General features: G+C 34.3%; 1 protein-coding gene across 1 annotated transcript; it reads right to left on the bottom strand.

The window, feature by feature from the left end:
- Window positions 1–161: 161 nt before the first annotated feature.
- LOC133321212 (glutamate receptor ionotropic, kainate 2-like) lies at window positions 162–18,904 on the bottom strand (the record flags this gene model as incomplete). The annotated part of the gene is made up of 12 exons (XM_061530300.1): window positions 162–377; window positions 3,307–3,420; window positions 3,484–3,695; window positions 3,759–3,962; window positions 8,412–8,564; window positions 14,254–14,709; window positions 14,786–15,354; window positions 15,463–15,686; window positions 17,776–17,791; window positions 18,083–18,300; window positions 18,517–18,720; window positions 18,782–18,904. Coding segments are annotated over 12 exons (2,709 nt in total), but the record flags the coding sequence as incomplete, so codon positions are not given.
- Window positions 18,905–20,167: the final 1,263 nt, after the last annotated feature.

Genomic DNA, 20,167 nt, shown 5'->3' with positions numbered 1-20,167 from the left:
GTTCATAGATTTCCATTTCAAATTGAGTACGAGAACCATAGTTATCGAATTGCATGGATCCGTAATGAAAGTAACTATCGTTTAGAAATGATGCCTGTAATTTTATTTTATGTGAATGAGATTGTGGTTATGGCTTGAAAAAAAAAACTGAAAAGTTTTACCTGGCCCATTATCCTCCGAATGTATTCGCCAAAAGGCCAACGACCCATTTCACCACTGAAGTCTAAATTCTCACAAGTATACTGAGGAGGATCCTCTATAATATAGTGTGTGGTTATATTTTTTAGAGCCAAATAGTATAACATCACAGCATCGTGTATTAGTTTGGGTAATAACTTTTGGCTTGGTTCATTATTAACTTGATTTAAATTTGGCAACTAAAGGGAATAAAATATTAATAAAAAATAAATATTTTTTATGTCAGCAATATATATTAAACCAGATAAGAACGTATCAAAGTGGGAATAGTCCAATAATTACTTACGCCACTTTGGGCATAAGCAGGAGACGCTGTTGTTATAATATGGGCATTTCTTGACCATAGTATCTTAAGATTAATGGGGTTTTATAAACTTTGATACGACAAAAATATGACTATTTGGACCACAGTTAAGTTGGACAAAATTAGCTTAAATTGGAAAATAGGTAGTATCTGCCCAAATTATAATCATCGGTTTGGTGTATGGGAGCTACAGTAAAATGTGGACCGATGTATAGTATTCAAAGATCTATCTATTGGTCTCCTGTATACGGCGGTGCTCGATGCCACATTAAAAGCATATTTCTCATTCTAAAATTATTTTTGCCATACTTCTCCTACCAAACTCTATATGATACCCTTCACCACTTTGGATCCTTAAAATCGAATCTAATTATACAATAACCTGTAGATAGAACCGACATATTATCTTTAGAGGACCTTTGAAATGTAATCGGACGAAAGTAAATGTGTGATCTTCACAGATATTTGATTCTATTAAAAAACCCCATACGCATACCGAGAAAAACTATTTATGTAAATTTGGACCTAATTGTGTTATAGTAAAATGTGGACCAATGTACATTATTCAAAGATCTATCTATTGGTCTCCTGTATACGTCGGTGCCCTACGCCAAATTAAAAACATATATCTCATTCTAAAAACCAGTAAGGACGGGGCCGACTATATGATACCCTTCACCACTTTGGGTATATTCAACAGATGAATCTTAACAGACGTCGCATTTTTGAAGAACCAGTAAAATGAAATTGGACCCATAAACATGTCTTTCTGCAACCTATACAAAATTTTTCACTTGGTCAGATATAGAGTTGATTCTTTTCAATGGGACAAAATTATGTAAATCAATTTAAAGCATGTATCAATCGGATATCCGTTGATTATTTGGATACATATCTGATAAACATGAAGAGTTTGGTGCGCCATTTACTTCAAATAGGACAAAAATATGTATACAAGCTATATCAAAAACTAAGCCGATTTCATCGAAACTTGTCACAGAATTAAATAAAACTTTCCACATGCTAGGTTATGTAAACTATATATCTTTGGGTCTTTGGTGCATATTTTACTTAAAATCTGAAGAAACTATATATAAGAACTATATCTAAATCTGAACCAATTTCAACAAAACTTGTCACACGTTATCTCATAATAACTTCAATAAGTTGTGCAAAATTTTGTGCCAAGCGGACCCACCTGGGAAATTCGGTGCAGCATTTATATCTAACTTATAGGTTATACTAAGTGCATTACGAAATATATATGTGGACGAAAATGTATATGGGAGCTATATTTAAATTTGGAGCGCTTTTCAGGAAACTTACCACACATCATTCTATACTTCATTCAGTACGATATGGCAAATTTCGTGCAAATCGAAAGATATAGAGGGACACTGATGCACTATTTATCTAAAATCGGACGAAAATATATATGGGAGCTATATCTAAATCTGAGCCGATTTTCACGAAACTTAACACACATCATTGTAGACTTTATTCTGTACGCTGTACCAAATTTCGTGGAAATCGAAAGATATATAGGGACTTTGGTACACCATTTTCCTTTAATCGGACGAAACTATATATGAGAGCTATATCTAAATCTGAACCGATTGTCACGAAACTTAGCACACATCATTCTAGACCTATTTCATTATGCTATGCCAAATTTCGTGCAAATCCAAGGATATATAGAGACTTTGGTGCACCATTTCTATTAAATCGGCCGAAAATATATATGGGAGCTATATCTAAATCTGAACCGTTTCTCACGAAACTTAACACACATCATTCATTAATTCAATACGCTATGTCAAATTTCGTGCAAATTGAAGGATGTATAGGGACTTTGGTGCACCATTTACCTAAAATCGGGCGAAACTATATATGGGAGTTATATCTAAATCTGAACCGAATCTTAGCAGACATCATTCTAAACCTAATTCAGTAGGCTATACCAAATTGCAACTCGAAAGATATATAGGGACCATTTACATTAAATCGGACGAAACTATATATGGGAACTATATCTAAATCTGAACCGATTTTCTTCAATTTCAATAGGGTTCGTCCTTTCATCCAAATCGGATGATAAATGCGACCTGTACTTTGTTGACAAAAATACATGGACGGACAGACTAGAAAACAGACATGCATAAATCGACTCAGAAAGTGATTCCCTGCATATTCTCAAAAGGAACTATGGGTCTATCTCGATTATTTTTCCCTGTTACAAACATATGCACAAAGACATAATACCCTGTACCACAGTGTGATGAAGGGTATAAAAATTGAACAACCGTGGCGTGTACCATTCGGTATAATGCAGCACAGTGCGCTATGCACAATTTTATTTCGTGTATCTGAAAAAGACGTAGTCTCTTCGGTGTACCATTTACATAAAATCAGACGAAAATATGAACCGATTTAGCAACTTTAATACACATCACTCTGAACCCACGTCTTCCCAACCATAGGCTCTTCGGTGCACCATTTACATACAGCGCAAAATGTTGTCTCAGTCGGACAAATATTGGGAGGACCTAAAATTAGACGAAACTAGCGAAGCTATATATAAATCTGAACCGATTTCCAAAAAACTCTGCATATATCAATAATGACCTATTTCAGTAGGCTTTGCCAAATTTTCTCAATCAGACAATCCTAGTGAGTTTGGTGCATCAGTTACATAAAATCGGACGAAAATATATAGAGGAGCGATCTGAACCGATTTTCTCCACAAAGACATAATACCCTGTACCACAGTGCGGTGAAGGGTATGAAAATAAAATCATACTTACATTGGTAGGCATCTCTTTAAATCTCACCGCGGTAATGTTTAGAGCAAACGTTTCATTATTTCTTAATGGCTCCAAAATACCTTCCAGATCTTCCAAATTTGTTAAAAATAAATGCTAAAAAATAAAAACAGTTTTTCACATTATTACATTTCAAACACATACACTCGCACAACTTACATTAAATTGCCCAGTCATATCAAACGGTATCGAGGCATTTAACATTTCCACTAATATATCGGCTGGGCAGTCTAAAATTACCCTTCGATCACCTTTCATACTCTTCCATAAATTTCGATAATCATCTCCCTTACGATATTTTCGCAAACGAACAGCATCAATATAGAGATCTCTTAATTGAATAATATCCTGTAATCTCATCGGAGCGGTATCTGTAATAAATTATTTCATTATCAGTATAAACGTATTAAATGCGTAGAAATCTCTTAAATCACCATCATCGATGTCGTAGACCAAATTAAATTTCCTCCAACCGTAGTTGTGAATAATATCGGAATAGGCTTTGGAAATCATTTGTTGTGCCGGATAGACATTCACTGTTAACTGATGGCCAGCCTTTTGTTCCTCAGGTTCCTCGATAATGGTATCGAAAAGGATGTTTGGTATACCAGTTATATTTGCGAGTACTGCAACTACGTCTGAAATAATATGGGAAGATTCTTATGAATGCGTATGAAGTTAATATTAACTATATCCCATATATATATATTTTTTAATCTAACATGAACCGATACTACTTCATCTGATCCAAACTTTGTGGATCGTAATATCTTTAACAAAATTATATCAAATCCAGGGCATAGATTTAGTGCAAATATGACATCTATTGATCTATTCTTCCTAGGATCTCCGCACAGTGTTCCGAAGTAACATAAACATGATGTGTTTTAAGTCAAAATTATATCTATTTGTCATATCTACGTATAATCGAAAGTAAGTATATCAGTTAAATTGTTCTCAAAAGACAAAGGTCGGTATATGGTGTCCTATGCCACTTGGCAATGATGCGCCACGCAATGATGCACCTAAGATTTATAATGTAAGTTATAGTTATACATAACTGATTTAGATAAATTTTACGACATTTCTTCTTTTGTGCCTTATGTGTACAATTTTAATAAAAAACCAGTAAGGAAAGTAGTAAAGTCGGACGGGGCCGACTATATGATACCCTTCACCACTTTTGGTATATTCAACAGATGGGATCCTAACAGACGTCGCATTTTTGAAGGACCATTAACATGAACTTAAACATGTCATTCTGCAACCTATATTAAATTTTGGTCAGATATAGAGTTGCTTCTTACAATGGGACAAAATTATGTAAGTAAATTTAAAGCAAAATATCGAAATCTAAACTGATTTCATCGAAACTTGTCACATGTTCGGCCACATTTTGAGTTCTTCTTTTACTTATAAATCCACATTTGCATAGCGTATTGAATTTCGTGCAATGGAAGGATATATAGGGACTTTGGTGCACGATTTACCAAAAATCGGGTGAAACTATATATGGGAGCTATATCTAAATCTGAACCGATTTTCACAAAACTTAGCACATATCATTCTAGACTTAATTCAGTACGCTATGCAAAAAATCTTGCAAATCGAAAGATTAATAGGGACTTTAGTGCATCATTTACCTAAAATCGGGCGAAACTATAAATGGGAGCTATATCTAAATCTGAACCGATTTTCATGAAACTTGGCACACACCATTCTAGACTTAATTCTGTACGCTATACCAAAAATCGTGCAAATCCAAAGATTTTCTGGGACTTCGGTGCACCATTTACCAAAAATCGGGCGAAACTATATATGGGAGCTATATCTAAATCTGAACCGATTTTCACGAAAATTAGCGCACATCATTATAGACTTAATTCAGCACGCTATGCAAAAATTCGTGCAAATCGAATGATTTGCAGGGTCTAAAGTCCGTATATCGGACAAAAATATATGTGGGAGCTATATCTAAATCTGAACCGATTTTTCCCAATTTCAATAGGGTTCGTCCTTGGGCCAAATAAATGAGCTGTACCAAATTTCAGCCAAATCGGATTATAAATGCGACCTGTACTTTGTTTGCAATTGAACATCAACAGACGGACGTAGGGACATTCATAAATCGTCTTAACAAGTGATTCTAGGTATATTCTCAAAAGGTGCCAAGTGTCTATCTCGATTCCTTTTGCCTGTTACAAACATATGCACAAAGACATAATACCCTGTACCACAGTGTGGTGAAGGGTATAATAAAATCGGCCAAAAATATGTAAAGGCTTATCCATTTCGTGGTTTAAAAAGTAGGTACTGAAATTCGACATAATTAGATATAACAATTATATATGTTCGTCCGATTTTATATAAATTTGTCCTATAAAGACAAACTTTGAAAAATCCTTCAATGGGTCAGGAATTAAATTGTTTGGCAAAAAGTCAATTTAACGTAGAGAGGAAAAAAGTTATAAATTTCAAATCTGGATATTTTGAGTTTTACACCAGTAATATTCTATATACTTGCTGGTCACGGTTTACAAATGACATAAATTCAAAATCAAGTTATTATGAATATCAATTATACCCTACGTCAATTACAAAAATATAAAACGGCTCTAATCGACATTAACATGGCAAAGATCAGGCTTATCTGGTCCCTCTTTCATCTCAATTGTATACACTGACCTCCCCGTAGCTAATTTTATCACCCCTTGAAATAGTAAGCTGATATGTGCCGCGAGTTCATCCATAAGAACTATAAATAAGAGAAAAAGCGTTAAGTTCGGCCGGGTCGAACTTTGGATACCCTCTACTTTGCCCATCCTATTATTTCTTCCAAAATTAGTTCAAGTTCGAACATGGGGAATATCGGCCCACTCCTTCTGGTACCTCCTACACAGGGGCTGGGCCTAAATGCGGGTTACATTTCATATATATATATATATAGTTAATTATCGAACCTTATGTTCTAGTTTTTTCGTATCTTCCGCAGATGAAATGATTACAACAGAGTCTTAGAAACAAACCAAAAAACGGAACAAATCATATAACTATTTTAACATGAACCCATATAACCCCTATATGGGGACGACCCCAAAAAGGGGGCGAATATTAAAAATTTTTGGTAGGGAGAGTTGTTACCATAGACAACAACAAGATACCAAATTGCAGCGAATTCGGTTGAAAAACGCGCTCAAGAACCCCAAAATACCGAAAATTGGGGGTACCCTTATATGGAGGCTATCCTAAAAAATTGACCTATTTTAATAACTTTTTGTGGAGAGATTTGGTACTTATTAAGAATTCAGAATACTATACTACAGCCAATTCGGTGGAAAAATACGAACAAAACCCCCAAAAATACTGAAAATTAGGAGGTACCGTTATATGAGGGCTACCAGAAAAAGTGGACCTATATTTATAATTTTTTGTGCAGACATTTAGTACCCAATAAGAACTCAATGTACCTAATTTCAGCGTATTCGGTTGAAAAACGCGCTCAAGAACCCCCGAAAGTTGGGGGTACTGTTATAAACGTGGACCAATATATATCACATCTTCGAACTTGACCTGCCTCCAGACAAAAGACAAACCTATGCAAAATTTCAGCACCCTATCTCAATTCCTTCAGAAGATATCGTGATTTCAACAGACGGACGGACATGGCTATATCGTCTTAGAATTTTACCCTGATCAAAAATATATATACTTTACAGGGTCGGAAATGAATATTTCGGTGAATATTTCCGTCCGTCTGTCCGTCTGTCTATCCATGTTAAATTTTAAACAAAGTACAGGTCGCATTTATTATCCGAATTGGATGAAATTTGGTACAGCTCACTTATATGACCCAAGGACGAACCCTATTGAAATTGGGAAAAATCGGTTCAGATTTAGATATAGCTCCCATATATAGTTTCGTCCGATTTAAGGTAAATGGTGAACAAAAGTCCTTATATATATTTGGATTTGCACGAAATTTGGCACAGCGTACTGAATTAGGTCTAGAATGACGTTTGGTAAAGGGTACTTAATTAAATCTAGAATGTTGTTGCTAAGCTTCGTAAAAAGATCCATAGCTAGGCCGAGTGGCACAACGTACTGAAGTAATATAAATTAGTCTCTGGCAAGATTCCCTGAAATCGATTCAGATATAGATATATAACAAACACGCGATGTTTGTTAGGATACATATGCAGAATATACCCAAAGTGGTGAAGGGTATCATATAGTCGGCCCAGTCCGACTTTACAACTTTCCTTACTGGTTTTTTCATATATTTGATCAGCAATTTTGGATATCTGATTTCACATTTGTAATCAATGACCACAGATCAATAAAACGTGTTCATTTTTTTTTTGTTTGTTTTTTTTTTAGAAAATGCGACCGCCATTTTCGATCCTCCCTATTAATTTTTTATGTTTTTCTTGCAAACTTGTAATCAGCGTCCCCGAGTGATATGTGATATTTATTTAGTTAATAAACTACTGCTCTAATTATGGCCAAAAAATCTCTGGCCCTAGTCTATCGTACCACAATGAGTTTGTGTTTTATTTCATTTTAAGGTAAAACAAAATCGTATTATAATTTATCTATCTACGCCATTTGGAATTTTCATGCTTTAATATGATGACAACTGTTTAAGATAGTATAAATATATAAATTAGTTTGTCTCCCATAACCACTTGATATTAAAATATATGAAACAAAAATAAAATATAAACAATACATGTTTGGATCTAAAATAAGCACACACACTCGTCTAAATATCCATTCAAAATTATCCACACACTATTTGGTTTTGTTGTTATTCCGGACATTGACCTCAAACTCTATCAAACACTAATCAGGCAATGTGACAACAAAATACAACAAATACATTAGCTACCAATACTTACCACTGTTTGCCCTTGAACTTGGTCCAAAAATAGCTGCAACACCCATATCTAATAAGTCGCATGCTAGAAATAGTGGCGGCAAAAATAATTTTCACTTTCAAACAAATTATCTCCAATTATTCAATTCAAAAAAAAAAAAAATAAATAAATAAAATTTAAGCTAACATCAAAACAAAATGGGCCACGAACCATACTTTTCAATAAACATTGTGCTGTCGTAGGTATTTAATCTCATGACGATTGGCTGTAGTAAAAATTCATCCTTGCTCAGGGTGTTTACGAACTCAATCGATTGCACAAAGGCTTCCTCAATTTCGAATTCATTGTCGTAGAACAAAGCACCTGTTATTTTGGGAAATGTTTCAATACAATTATTATTTTTCATAATTTTATTTGATGTTGTAAACAGAACACCACCTATTTTGATTTGGGGAATTTCTGGAAAATTCATTTGACAGTTGACAGCTGCCAGACACAATAGTAATACAATAAATTTCATGTTTTTTTTTGGGGGGGGGCTTTTTGTTATATTAAGAAATAAATTATGTGAACTTGTCGTGTCGTAAATTATGTGAACTTGTCGTTTCCTTCGCGCGCACACACACTTCGGTCCGTACACAATCGAATCTTGCGACTAACTAAATTGAAAATTTTGATAAAAACTTTTTTTAGGATATTTGGTAGTTTTTGTTTTTCGAAGTAAAACATTTGTTAATAAAATCATATTTACATTTCATTCATTTAAGAGACGATCGCCTCTCTTTCGTTTTAGGAACAGTATTTGTTGAAACATTCACGTTTGTGTTTGGATTTTTTTAGGCAAACGCCAGCTATGGAAATTTAGATGTTTTGAAGATTTTAGCCATCATTCCATTCGGAATGGATATAATTTGCATTTTATGTGTTCAGAGTAGAAAATATGTCCACGGAGAGAAGTACCGATATACATCTACACTTTAGTTAAAACTCATATAGATACTAAATTGTGGATGTACTTTGGCATATGAAAATAATAAATATGGGGCCACGTTTTGGTCCTCAAAATAACAGCCCTATTTTCGGCATATTAATGCTTTTAGACGCACTTACCAACCGAAGTTGTTGTTGATGGTTGGCTTGTCTGATTATTGGAAAGTGAAGTTGAAGTAAGAACGTTGACTCAAAAAAAATAAAACTTTCTTCAATTCCCTGAGGATGATTGGAGAATCTAATCGAAATATTGGAAACAATAAATATTAAAAATCAAAATTAAAAACGATTTTTACTTTTAAAAAGCCTACATCCAAACTAATACAACAAAGAAAGTGAAATATTCATTTTCGAATCTATGAAATATATGTATTCTTGATCAGCGTAAATTTGTAAGATCAAGGAGGATGAAATTTGGTACAAGTGCTTATTATGGGCCTAAAGAGCAACAGACAGAAAATTGGATAGATCGGACCAAGATTTGGTATACCTCCCATATAGTGGGTCTTGAAAATTTTACCCTTTGGCCTATAAAATCTTTAATTTTCAACAAAATTCAATGAAAATTGACAATTTTTATCTACTTGTGTCTGGAAAGCGACTGACAAAAAATAGATCGGACCAAGATTTGGTATACATCCCATATAGTGGGTCTTGAGAAATTCAAACTTTTTGGCTTAAAAAATCTGTAATTTTCGACCAATTTCAACGAAAATTGGCAATTTATATCTACTTATGTCCATAAAGAAACTGACAAAAAATGAATAGATCGGATCAATATTTGGTATACCTCACATACAAAGGGTGTTGCAAATTTGGACGAAGACAATAATAAGTGCTGCAATTTAGTTGTTTGTTTAGTTGACGTTTCAGAACGCTTACCATACAAATGACCCTGAATAGGCAATAATAAGTAACTATTCTATACCATTAAATCACTATTTACCACTATATTTATACCCTACACAACTATGTTGTCAGGGTATTATCTCTTTGTGCAGCCCAAAAAGTTTGTAACGCCGTGAAATATTGGTCCTAGACCCACCTTCGAGTATACCGATCCTCATACCTCGACTAGCTGAGTCGATCTAGACATGTGTGTAAGTCCGTCCGTCTGTTCATTATAATTTGTAAACACGATACAGCCACAGTTATGGGTCAATCTTCACGATTGGATGGGATCTGGGCAATGAAGACCCCTATTGTTTTTGGAAGAGATCAGTTAATATTTAGGGGATGAAATGGACCAAAAACTTTATTTTTGTCGGCTTTTCTGGTCGCTCCAGAGGCCGCAATTATGGCCCAAACACCGCGATTTTGTGCATGGAGAAGGGGATTGGGCCAAAGAATAAGGATGCCTGTTATGATAAAGAGCGGTCAATATTTAGCGGGACAAATGGACCCTGACTTTCCTGAAGGATATAGACCCGAGAAATCGGTAGTGTATCGAAGATGAGTTGTTGACCTTTAAATTGATACCAATTATATGGTCGTATGTACTCGTATGTAAGAGTTACACTTAAATATTTACAGGTGCTTACATATTCATATATTATTTATTAACCGATGATCGCTTTGTAATTTTCCATGAGATTCCCGTTATGGTCAACGACAACGCCTATAATTTTCGATGATGATCAGATAATAATTCGACTATATCTCCGCTTCTGATAACTTTTATGGTATGCATAACATATTCAATCCTTAACTTCTACCTATTTCATGAATATGTCATATTTATAATAAGGTGGTCATTAAAAAAACGTAAATAACATTTAAGTCCGCAAGTCCCCGCAGCTAATTTTTGAAGAACACCCTTTTCACAACTCAAATAAAAAATAATTAGGACGAAACCTTTTTAAACTTTTTTGTTCTACTCCACTAATTTAAAAATTTGCTTTACACATTTTATGAACTAAGTACTATTTACATAAAAACAAGTGTAAATCCTAGTTTTAACATCTCAAGCAATCGAAATAAACACTTTTAAAATAACCGTTAATTTAAATATTTAAAGATTTTAGCATCAGAAAAATGTACCCATTTTTCAAAAAAAAAAAAAATAATAAGGAAAGCAGTAGTTGGGCGGGGCCGACTATATGATACCCTTCACCGCTTTGGGTATATTCAACAGAAGAATGCTAACAGACGTCGAATTCTGCAAACTATACTAAATTTCTCATTTGTTCAGATATAGGGTTGCCTCTCACAATGGACAAAATTGCTTAAAATCGGGAGAAAATATCTATAGAAGCTCTATCCAAATCTGAACCGATTTCAAAACTTTAGTACGTTGTGCAAAATTTGTTTCAATTTTGTGTAAAATCGGGCGAAAATATATATGTAGAAGCTATATAAAATCTGAACCGATTTCAATGAGAAAGGCAGAGGTTAACTTATATTAACTACAGTTTATTGTACAAAATTGTGTGTCAATCGGGCAAACTTTGGGTCTTTAGGGCACAATTTACATAAAATCGAAAGAAAAAATATATAGGAACTATACAGAACCGATTTTCAAGAAACTTAATACACATCACTCCAGACTCATTTCAGTACACTATGCCAAATTTTGTGCAAATCGAAATATGTATAGGGACTTTGGTACAACATTTACCTTAAATCGGATGAAGATATATATGGGAACTATATCTAAATCTGAATCGATTTTCACGAAACTTAACATACATCATTCTAGACCTAATTCATAACGCTATGCCAAATTTAATGTAAATCGAAAGATATATAGGGACCTTGGTACACCATTTACCTTAAATCTAGACCTAATTCATAACGCTATGCCAAATTTAATGTAAATCGAAAGATATATAGGGACCTTGGTACACCATTTACCTTAAATCGGACGAAAAAATATAGGGGAGCTATATCTAAATCTGAACCGATTTTCAGGAAACTTTAAACACATCATTCTAGACTTCATTCTGTACGCTATACCAAATTTAATGTAATTCGAAAGATATATAGGGACTTTGGTGCATCATTTACCTTAAATCGGATGAAGATATATGTGGGAGCAATATCTAAATCTGAACCGATTTTCAGGAAACTTAACACACATCATTCTAAACCTAATTCATTACGCTATGCCAAATTTCGTGCAAATCGAAAGATATGTAGGAACTTTGGTACACTATTTACCTTAAATCGGACGATGATATATATAGGAGCTATATCTTAATCTGAACCGATTTTTCCCAATTTCTATAGTGTTCCTCCTTGGGCAAATTAAGTAACCTGTGCCAAATTTCATCCAAAGCGGATCATAAATGCGACCTGTACTTTGTTAACAAAATTACATGGACGGACGGACAGACGCACGGACGAACATGCATAAATCGACTCAGAAAGTGATTCTATGTATGTTCTCAAAAGGAACCATGGGTCTATCTCGATTATTTTTGCCTGTTACAAACATATGCACAAGACATAATACCCTGTACCACAGTGTGGTGAAAAAAAAAAAACAGTTTGCCAACAATTATCAGATTTGAACCCCTATATAACCAAATTACTTGACGTATCAATACCAAATTTTACATATATTCTACTTAGAGTGTTTTCTATCAATTCTCATCAACAAATTTGTTCTCCGATGAAGTTGCTTTTCACCATTTTTGGCCGCGGTCGTGGCACTGTGTGTTATAGCTCGTAACGTTAGAGTTTGATCTTTAAACTTTTTCTATTATTCCTAGTATGTTTAGTATTCATTGAGTATAAAATCCCCTCACTAAAAATTATCAATATTGGCTCATGTTTCGAGGTAGCTCCCATAGAGCGGTACTCCTTAATATGCGATATGTTTGGGACTGTTTTAACCGCATTTTGCTCCTAAATGGACTACAGTTTTACATTCCGGGTTCTGGACTGGTAAAACACATTTATCCAGGAAAAAATATATATGGGCAATATTGCCATACACATTATATATATGGATTTACTAAGATTCGCGAGTACAACAATCCTATAAATAAAATTATTGATTGCGCACTGAAACTAGAAGTAAATTTCAAAAAACACTCAAAGTCGAGTTTAAAAAATGTCTGCAACGTTTAATAATAACATTTTCGAAAAACAATACATAAAGGACGTATTCCCCATTGTGTATGCTTCTACTTTTACTTTAGCACGAAGACAGTGAATGGCTTAGCCACAAAGCGAGAAAAAAACATAAAAAAAACTTGGGTTGACTCACCCTGTTTTTACCCATTTTATACCTTCCACCACAGTATGGAGGGTAGCCATATGTTGTAATCATTCCGCCTCCTACGGATTTCAAGTACCTTTCAGTATACCTATGGTGGAGGGTATCCAATGTTCGGACCGGTCGTTTTTTCACTTGTTTTACATTAAAGTAGACACAGCTTCCACGAAAAGAAACTTTCAATATTATGAAAAGTTTGCAATGACAGATCAATAAATCCAAAACTATTACATTTTTCTCATGTATTTTATCAGCGTTGCATGTGGGATTTAAGACTCTTATCTTAAAAAACTCCAACGATCAAATCTTCTGCAATACAAAATTCTGTTCAAAGTATTTTGAACAGCCTATATAGGTCAATACATGGACATAGTCCCCATGTGTTAGAAACATTTTCCACCTAAAGGCTGTAATTTTAAACATTAATCTTCATATGTTAGAATAAAAACCCAAATGTGTATTTCTTGGAATACCTTATTGCCATGTTTCCCAATGTTTATTACATCAAAAGTCGGGGCCTTGGCTGATTTTAGATATATTTAATACCCACCTGGTGGGTATGGCAATTTCAACCTGGCAGAAATGAAGTGCTTTTTTAATGGTTTGAACGTGACTCCAACTCGTTTATATACCCAATTTAATTATTTATATGTAATGCAATATTATATTAATTTTTTCATCTTTATTTATAAGATTATTTCAAAATTCTAATAAAATATATATAAGAACAAAAAAATTGTGCGAGTATATACGATTAGATTTTCTTTATGGTATTAACAATGGCACTCTTCAAACTCTTGAAACTTCGAATACTCCTTATGCTTTTCATACTCTTCATACTTTTCCTTTCATCCATATCGTTTGTACCATTCACTCTATCCGAACGTATAGCATACGGCTTCGACGATTTGTCAGTACTACCGGATCGATGCGATGATGATGCTGTACTACAGGCAGGTGTTACAGGTTTCTTGTTATTCCAAACTTTTAGAACAAATTTCAGTTCCTTTGTTAGAGCTTCTTTAAATGTTAACTTTTCTTCAACGGCAACATGTTGGGCATAAATTAAAAACTCCGTAATGCCAACAACATAGGCTATGAACAGGCCAACATAAAGGGTATAAAATATACCTCGCACTTCGGTGAAATTTAAATCATTTGTTTCCGAATTGGCTTTGGTTTTTTGGGGACAACTTTTGTTCTCATTAACCCACCATTTTTTCTTCAATTCGAATAACTTTCCCAATTCACCAAGTTTAAGTATGGCAACACTTAAATTGGAGCGATATTCAGCACCTGGGAATTTATGAAAATGACATGAAAATTTATATTGGTAAAGGAATTTTAAGCAATATTTTTTATTCGAACTTACCAAACGGCACAGCAATGGCATAGTGTTTCTCTCCGAAAGTTTCGCCCAACATCTTCAATTTACAATTCCGTTCGGTATTGTACTCCAACGAGGTGGTTTCCATTAGAAACATATAGGAACCGTTATTTTTCAACACCCTCTCTACCCCTTCATTATTACTTTTCGTATAGACCGAAGGATCTTGTGACTGCATCATATTGTATGCCAAACGAAAGGCGGTTTCATTCGATTCCGAAAAGAATGTATAGGTACTGCCACCCTCAATGGTACCAAATTTCACTTCATTCTGTTTTGCCAAATCTTCAACGCCCTTAATGTCACCTTCCATTTTACTGTTGGTCAAGAAAGCCGCCAAATTAGCTGTATAGGAATTTGCAATGATTACAGCAAAAATCCACCACATGGCATTGAAAGTACGCATGGGAGCACTTCGTGGTAAGATGTCGCTGCCGGCTGTCATAATGGAGCCAATTGTCAGCCAGAAGACATTCGAAACATTCCAAGTATTTTCCAAAACTTCAGGATTTTTATTACAGGGATGGGGATTTTGCCATTCACCTTTCGATATTCTGGAATAAAATGTGATTAGATGTGACCCTTAACAGTTAACTTCCCAAAAGGGGTATTTCATAAAAAAATTAAATATTAACGATTCCTGGAAAGAGATTCTTTCTTACCTTGCCATAAATAGAAACAGAAATGCCATGATGAAAATCGAAAACATAACATAAATCCAAACTTCATTGGTAAATGGTTCCAAAAATGCATTCCAGGATTTCTGTTCAATTGGTTTTTCATAGGCCAAAATACTGATACCCAATTGCATAAAGGGCACCGTAAAATCCACAACAGTTTTACGTTTTTGAGTTATGGTCAGATCACATATACCCATATGAGCATCCTAAGTATCAAATATAAACAATATATGAATTACTAAATAAATAATAATACCCTGTACCACAGTGTGGTGAAGGGTATAAAAACCAGTAAGGAAAGTAGTAAAGTCGGACTGGACCGATTATATGATATCCTTCACCACTTTGGGTATATTCTTTGGGCATTCCTTCACCACTTTAGGTATATTTTGCATATGTATCCTAACAGACGCCGATTTTTCAAAAGACCAAATATGAACCGATTTCAAGGAAACTTGCCAGAGATTAATTTATAATAACTTCAGTACGTTGTGTCAATCGGCCTAGCTATAGGTCTTTAGTGTACCATTTACTTACAATCGGACTAACATACATCAAGGAGCTATATGTAAATTTGAACCGATATTCACGAAATTCTATCATTCTAGACTTAATTCAGTACCCTATGCCAAGTTTTGTGTAAATCGAAGGATATATAGGGATTTTGATGCACCATTTTTATTAGATCCGACGAAAATATATATGGGAACTATATCCAAATCCGAAGCGATTTTTAGACTTAGTTCATTCTAGACTTAATTCAGTACGATGTGCCAAAATGTATGCAAATCAAAAGATATATAGGGACTTTGGTGCGCCATGTTCGTAAAATCGGACGAAAATATATATGGGAGCTATATCTAACTCTGAACCGATTTTCATGAAAGTTATCACACATTATTCTAGGATTAATTCAGTACGCTGTGCCAAAATTCGTGCACATCGAAAGATATATAGGGACTTTGGTGCAGCATTTACACTAAATCGGACGAAACTATATATGGGAGCTATATCGAAACTTGCGAATGATATATAAGGATTTTAGTGCACCATTTAAAGTAAATCGGACGAAGCTATATATGGGAGCTATATCTAAATCTGTCCCGATTTTTACGAAATGTAACATACATCATTCCAGGCTTAATTCAGTACGTTGTGCCAAATTTCGTGGCAATCGAAAGATATATAGGGAATTTGGTGCACCATTTACCTTTAATCTGACGAAAATATATATGACAGTTATATGTAAACCTGAACCGATTTTTTCCCAATTTAAATAGTGTTCGTCCTTGAGCCAAATAAGTTATCTGCGCCAAATTTCATCCAAGTCGGATAATAAATGTGACCTGTACATTGTTTACAATTTAACATGGGCAGACGGACGGACATGCATAAGTCGACTTACAAAGTGATTCTACAGTCGACTCCGCTTTACTGAAATGGGAAAAAATCTGGATGTTTGTTTCAGTTATCCGATGTTTTCACTTAAGCGGAGTTCGGTTACCTGAAATTAATTTCAATTATCCGAACTTCTCATAAGCGAAAATTTTTTTTCAGTTTTAGAAATTTCATAATTCATATTTTATATAGAATTCGTAGCTATCAAATTTTATGAAAATAGACGACAGAAATTGAAACTGGATGGCATGGTCACTGCTTAAAGGATTTTTATTTATTAAAATTTGTTCATTATAGATTCATATTTGTACATTGTTTCTATTTAAAAATTGATTATCATCTAGAAGGCCTTAATAAAAACTTAGAGTAGTTAAAAGTGGACGACCTCTTCAAAATTGTGTTAATTATATGGGACCTCGTTTTGACATTTCCCCTATGAACGGTACATTCTGTAACATATTTTGGTACATCTTTGTTACTTGTATATAAAATGTAGAAATGCGGAACCGAGTTTTTTTTCGAATTTTTCAAATGGTTTTAAAAGTTTGGCCGAACGAACTTAACGTTCTTCGATGTCAAATTGATATATACTTTACACACACGTTCCATACGTCGGACAAATCATGAATTGCGGAAAAATATCTGTTAAGATAGGCTTTGAAGATGTGTATTCCTCAATGCAAAATATTCTGTCAATATCCTTCATTCTCACGAATTTCAGTAATGCGGTATGATTTAAAAGGAAATTGCAATATTTGACTCCAAAAGCTATTTCAGTTATCCGATATTTTCAGTTATGCGAAGTTTCAATTATGCGGTGTAAATTGTGAGCGATAAAATGTAATGGTGCAGGAAATCAATTTCACTTATCCGATATTTTTCAGTTAAGCGACTTACAGTAAAGCGGAGTCGACTGTATACACATTCTAAGCATATAATTTCAAAAACCCTATCAGTGTCTACCATCTCGTTTCCTTTTGCCTGTTACAAAAATAATCAAAATGTAAAACATTGGCAATGGCATGCGATGAAGGTATATAACGATCATTGCCGGTATAATTTCAAAAACTTTTTAGTTTGGTATGATCACATTATTTATTTTCCTTATTCAATTTACCATACGAATTATCTGCATAAATAATCAAAATGTAAAACCTATATAACGATTTTTTAGACCAAACTGTCCTCTGTACGGGGAGCTTACTTCAACATAAAATACGGTTCTCCAATACGTGTTGCCACTTTATAGACAATTTTTTTGATATTTGTCAATTCCACTACCTTTTGACTGATATGACCATCTGCTGTAGCTAAATAATTATCTACCGGTTCATAGATTTCCAATGTGAAATTTATTCGTTGGCCACCATCATCGAATTGCATATAGCTCATATGGAAGTGACTATCATCGGCGGAGGCAATCTAAGAAATATTGCAAATAATAACAATAATAATTTAAATAATTCAGGATAATTACTTCAATTAAGAATCGAAAAAAAAATTATAACATCATATGATTATGGGCGGTAAACGAACATATCGATGACTTTTGAGATATTATCCCGATTCATCAATTTCAAATTATTATTCATCCAGGTTTGATGAGGTCTTTAAAACCAATTCGATTATATTACTTACAAATTTCATAACACGATTTATATATAAACCCATTGGCCATGGATTTTCATTGCCATCTTCGTAGGTGTAAGGTATAGCCGGTGGATTGATTTCATACATGACACTAATATTTTTAACAGCTAAATAAAATAACATCACGGCATCGTGTATTAAATCCGGTAACAATTTCATAGTTGGTAAATCGACATCATTCCAAATATTTCCCTATAAATGAGAAATAAAAATTGTATTGGCTTTCCAAAAAATGATGACAAAATACACATACCTCTTCACTTTCAAGTTCACGTTGTCTCATACGTATGGCGGTAACATTAACAGCAAATGTTACATTGTCCCGTAGCTCCTCTAAACTTGCAACTTGAGTATCGAAATTTGTCAGGAATAAATGCTGGAATGAAGAAAAAATTAAAAAAAAAATAAAATAAAGAAAGTTCAACAGTCTGACGGGGCTGACTATATGATGGCCCTTCATCACTACTTTGATTTAGAAACGATCGAAAGTAGTGAACTAATTCCTGAGTCAATAAAAAGACGTATGTCTTTTATTTGTACTTATGTACAGGTCGCAGTTTTGATTCGAATTGGATGAAAATTGGCGCAGCTCATTTATTTGGCCCAAGGACGAACCCTATTGAAATTTGGAAAAATCGGTTCAGATTTAGATATAGCTCCCATATATATCTTCGTCCGATTTAAGGTGAATGGTGCACCAAAGTGGCTATATATCTTTCGATTTGCACGAAATGTGACACAGTGTACTGAATTGAATCTAGAATGATGTGTGGTGAGATTCGGGAAAATCGGTTCAGATTTCGATATAGCTCCCATATATAGTTTCGTCCGATTTTATGTAAATGGTGCACCAAAGTCCCTATATATCTTTCGATTTGCCCGAAAATTGGCATGACGTATTGAACTGAGCCTAGAGTGACGTCTGCCATGTTTCGTGAAAATCGGTCCAGATTTAGATATAGGCTCCCATATATAGTTTCGTCCGATTTTATGTAAATGGTGTACCAAAGTCCCTATGTATCTTTCGATTTGCACGAAATTTGGCATGACGTACTGAATAGAGTCTAGAGTAATGTTTGCCAAGTTTCGTGAAAATCGGTTCATATTTAGATATAGCTCCCATATATAGTCTCGTCCGATTTTATGTAAATGGTGCACCAAAGTCCCTATATATCTTTCGATTTGCACTAAATTTGGCGTAGCGTACTGAATTAAGCCTAGAGTGACGGCTGCCAAGTTTCATGAAAATCGGTCCAGATTTAGATATAGCTCCCATATAAAGTTTCGTCCGATTTTATGTAAATGGTGCCCAAATTCCCTATATATCTTTCGATTTGCACGAAATTTAGCATAACGTACTGAATTGAGCCTAGAGTGACGTCTGCCATGTTTCGTGAAAATCGGTCCAGATTTAGATATAGCTCCTATATATAGTTTCGTCCGATTTTATGTAAATGGTACACCAAAGTCCCTATATATATTTTGATTTGCACGAAATTTGGCATAGAGTACCAAAATAAGCCCAGAGTGACTTCTGCCAAGTTTCGTGAAAATCGATCAAGATTTAGATATAGCTCCCTTATATTTTATCGATTGATTTTGAGTAATTGACGTACCAAGGAACCAATGTATGGTTGAT

Source organism: Musca vetustissima, unplaced genomic scaffold (assembly GCF_032173495.1).
Source record: "Musca vetustissima isolate MV318-11 ecotype Yass unplaced genomic scaffold, APGP_CSIRO_Mvet_v1 utg313335, whole genome shotgun sequence".
NCBI lineage: Eukaryota > Metazoa > Arthropoda > Insecta > Diptera > Muscidae > Musca > Musca vetustissima.
Note: the sequence above shows the minus strand (reverse complement) of the source record. Positions and strands in the feature narration are given on the sequence as shown.